The sequence below is a fragment of the Gavialis gangeticus genome, unplaced genomic scaffold (assembly GCF_001723915.1).
Source record: "Gavialis gangeticus isolate Ggan-Ray unplaced genomic scaffold, GavGan_comp1, whole genome shotgun sequence".
NCBI classification, from domain to species: domain Eukaryota; kingdom Metazoa; phylum Chordata; order Crocodylia; family Gavialidae; genus Gavialis; species Gavialis gangeticus.
Window position 1 is genome coordinate 2,593,753 of NW_017729012.1, and position 2,786 is coordinate 2,596,538.

Genomic DNA, 2,786 nt, shown 5'->3' on the forward strand with positions numbered 1-2,786 from the left:
ACGCTGCTTCTGGGAGCCAGTGGCGTGGGGTGGTAGGTGGCAGTGCTCTGTCCCCACCCAGCCATGCATATCCCCTAGCCCCTTTCCAAGTATCCCAGGGGTACATGTGCCCCCAGTTAACCTGTGCCATAGAGCATTGCAGTTTTATACTGGAACTGGCAAGTCCCGCTCCAGGTAGCGTGGCCTCTTCAACGGGCACTATGCATTCTCACGCAGTCTTGTCGTTGCTCAAAGATCCCACTTGGACTCTGAATTAGCAGTCAGAGAGCAAGAAAGGAGGAACAATTAGCTCCTGCATAGTAGGAAAGCTGGATTAATTGTCTCTAGGCTCGTGTTAAGGGAATGGATTGCAGTAATTGTATTTTTGGCAAGAGTGTTTTAAGTGGAGGCATTAGTCTCATGGGTGGAGCCACTGAGGATCTTGTCTGAGGCTGAGGACCATTGCTTTACCTGAAGTGTGACCCACCACCTCATGAAGTAACCCCCTGAGGTGATGGGGCCAGACATTCAAAAGAGATCCTCTCAACCCTGAATAACCTCTCATGGCTACTGACTCTCTTCCCCACCCCCTTGTCCTTAACCTGAAAAAGATGCTTTCAGCAAGTGTTTTTCTTCTGTGTACGACAAACCACGTAGAACTAAGCCAGGCTGTGCTCTGCAGGTCAAAGACTGTCTTGACCACACTGTGCTCCCGATGGACGGCGCCACGTTAGCAGAAGCTATGCACCAGAGGGGCATCAACATGCGCTACCTAGGCAAAGTTGTCGACTTCATCACCAACACCCCTGCCCATGCACAGCTGGATCACGTCTTTGTAAGCGCTGGCCTTTGTTTCAGGCTGTCACTTCCACTGCCGCTGGGATAATTTGTCCTGGCCAAAATCCAACTTGGCTAATTGCATTCTGCACTTCAAAAATAATAATAATAAAACAGTGAGGCTTCAGACAGCAACCCGTGCTTAGCAGGGGAGCTGGTTTGCTCTACATGCTTAGACATGTGAGCAGGGAGGATGAATCTGTGAAGGGCTCTGGGAGTCTAAGGGTGTGAAAGCCACTGCCTGCTGGGCCAGAGACTGCACGTTGCAGGCCACACAGTGCTTGCAAGGTCCAAATGGACTGCCTGTTACAATGGGCTGTGGTGTTTGAGCTGGGGTCTGGTTCCACCGCCCGGTCCATTGTGAACAGTAAGAATGTCGGTCCTGTTGGTTGGGGATGTCTGGTATTTTACTGTAATCCCAAGAGGCACCAGACGCCAAGCAAAGTCCCATCGGATAAAGCAACACCTCCACACGCATCTTCCCAACCTTGCAGTCCAAATACCGTGTTAGAGTAAGGCTTACTGTGTGAAGAGGGGCTTGCAGAACCGTATTTCCTCTGCATAGGTGCATCGATAGCAGCACATCTAAAAGGAAAAGGTTTGTTTCTTTGTCTCCATTGACTGACTTTCTGCTCTTTGGATAGAAAATTGGACTCGGTGAATTGATCACTCGATCAGCCAAACACATCTTCAAGACGTACCTTCAGGTATGAGTGAGTGGCAGTCTGACCTCTTGCCTTGCATGTTCTCTCTAATGATTTTTCAGAAGTGGGTAGCTGTTCAAATCTGTTTCCTCATTAGATAGATCATGGATGTTGCCTAGCAACTGGAAGTACAGTCTCATTAGGACTAAAATAGGTGCAGACCCACATATGAGGGAAAACAGGTTCCCACTTGAAGGCAACTCCCCCAGAGGATAATCATTCATGCTTTTCTTCCCCAGAATTTCACTTGTTATGTTAAAGGCTTTTAAGAGTGAACTCACAGTTCGCCTTCCTTGTAAAACACTTAGTCCTTTTAGGCAAACATCGGTGCATTTGCCCCCCTAAAAAGCTTGTTTACTATATGAACTCAAGGACATGTAGCAATGCATTTGGCTTTTTTCCAGAAACAAAAAAAAACCGTTTTGTGAGTGTTCAATATGACAGTCTGTATCCCAAGTAACTGTACAGAACGTGGGCAGGAGGTGAGCGAGTATGAGAGAAATCATGAATGATTTTTACATGCAGAACTTCAGCTCTGATTTTGTTCTGAGAAATGCCCTCCTACAAACTTCCCTCTGCCTCAGTCAGGCACCATGATGGTATTCACAGGACAGATTGGTCTGGATTTCTAGTAGTATCAAGGTTGGATCAACAGATCTGTAACATAGAAATGTTCCCCCTTGACTAACTTCAGTGTCTTGCTGCAGGGTGTAGAGCTGTCGGGCTTATCGGCAGCCATCAGCCACTTCCTCAATTGCTTCCTAAGCTCCTTCCCAAATCCAATTGCCCATCTTCCAGCTGATGAGCTAGTCTCCAAGAAGAAGAACAAGAAAAGGAAAAACAGGAACCTTGGAAATGCTGATAACACTGCATGGGCTAGCATGACCCCTCAGGAGCTTTGGAAGAATATTTGTTCCGAGGCAAAAAGCTACTTTGATTTTAACCTCAAATGGTAAGCACAGATTTACCCACAGTTCCCTCACCTTCTGCCTGACTTTTCCCCAAATGTTGGCAACTTCATTTTGAGTATTTGATTCCAATTTTGTAAGAGATTTTAAAGGCTTAAATTACATATGAGAAAAGGCCAAGAGACAGAGGCTGGGGCAAGGACGGGAGGATTTCAGGTGGCTTTTTGACCTAAAGGAGGACTTGCATTTATTCAGTGCAATGTTTTGAAGGGCTGGGAAGGAAGTAGATGGCAAAGTGTTTTTAAGAGAGCTCCGTTAGGGAGGGATTGGAAAAAAAAAGCAAAATGAACTGAAGCAG

The 2,786-nt window shown here is 46.7% G+C and overlaps 1 protein-coding gene across 1 annotated transcript in view; it reads left to right on the top strand.

The window, feature by feature from the left end:
* Positions 1–2,786, top strand: part of CLUH (clustered mitochondria homolog) — a 47,064-nt gene that overhangs the window by 28,964 nt on the left and 15,314 nt on the right. Inside the window, exons 13-15 of the mRNA XM_019510945.1 lie at positions 662–814; positions 1,461–1,523; positions 2,228–2,472. Of these exons, the coding sequence (XP_019366490.1) occupies positions 662–814; positions 1,461–1,523; positions 2,228–2,472 (461 nt within the window). The remainder of the gene's footprint in view (positions 1–661; positions 815–1,460; positions 1,524–2,227; positions 2,473–2,786) is intronic.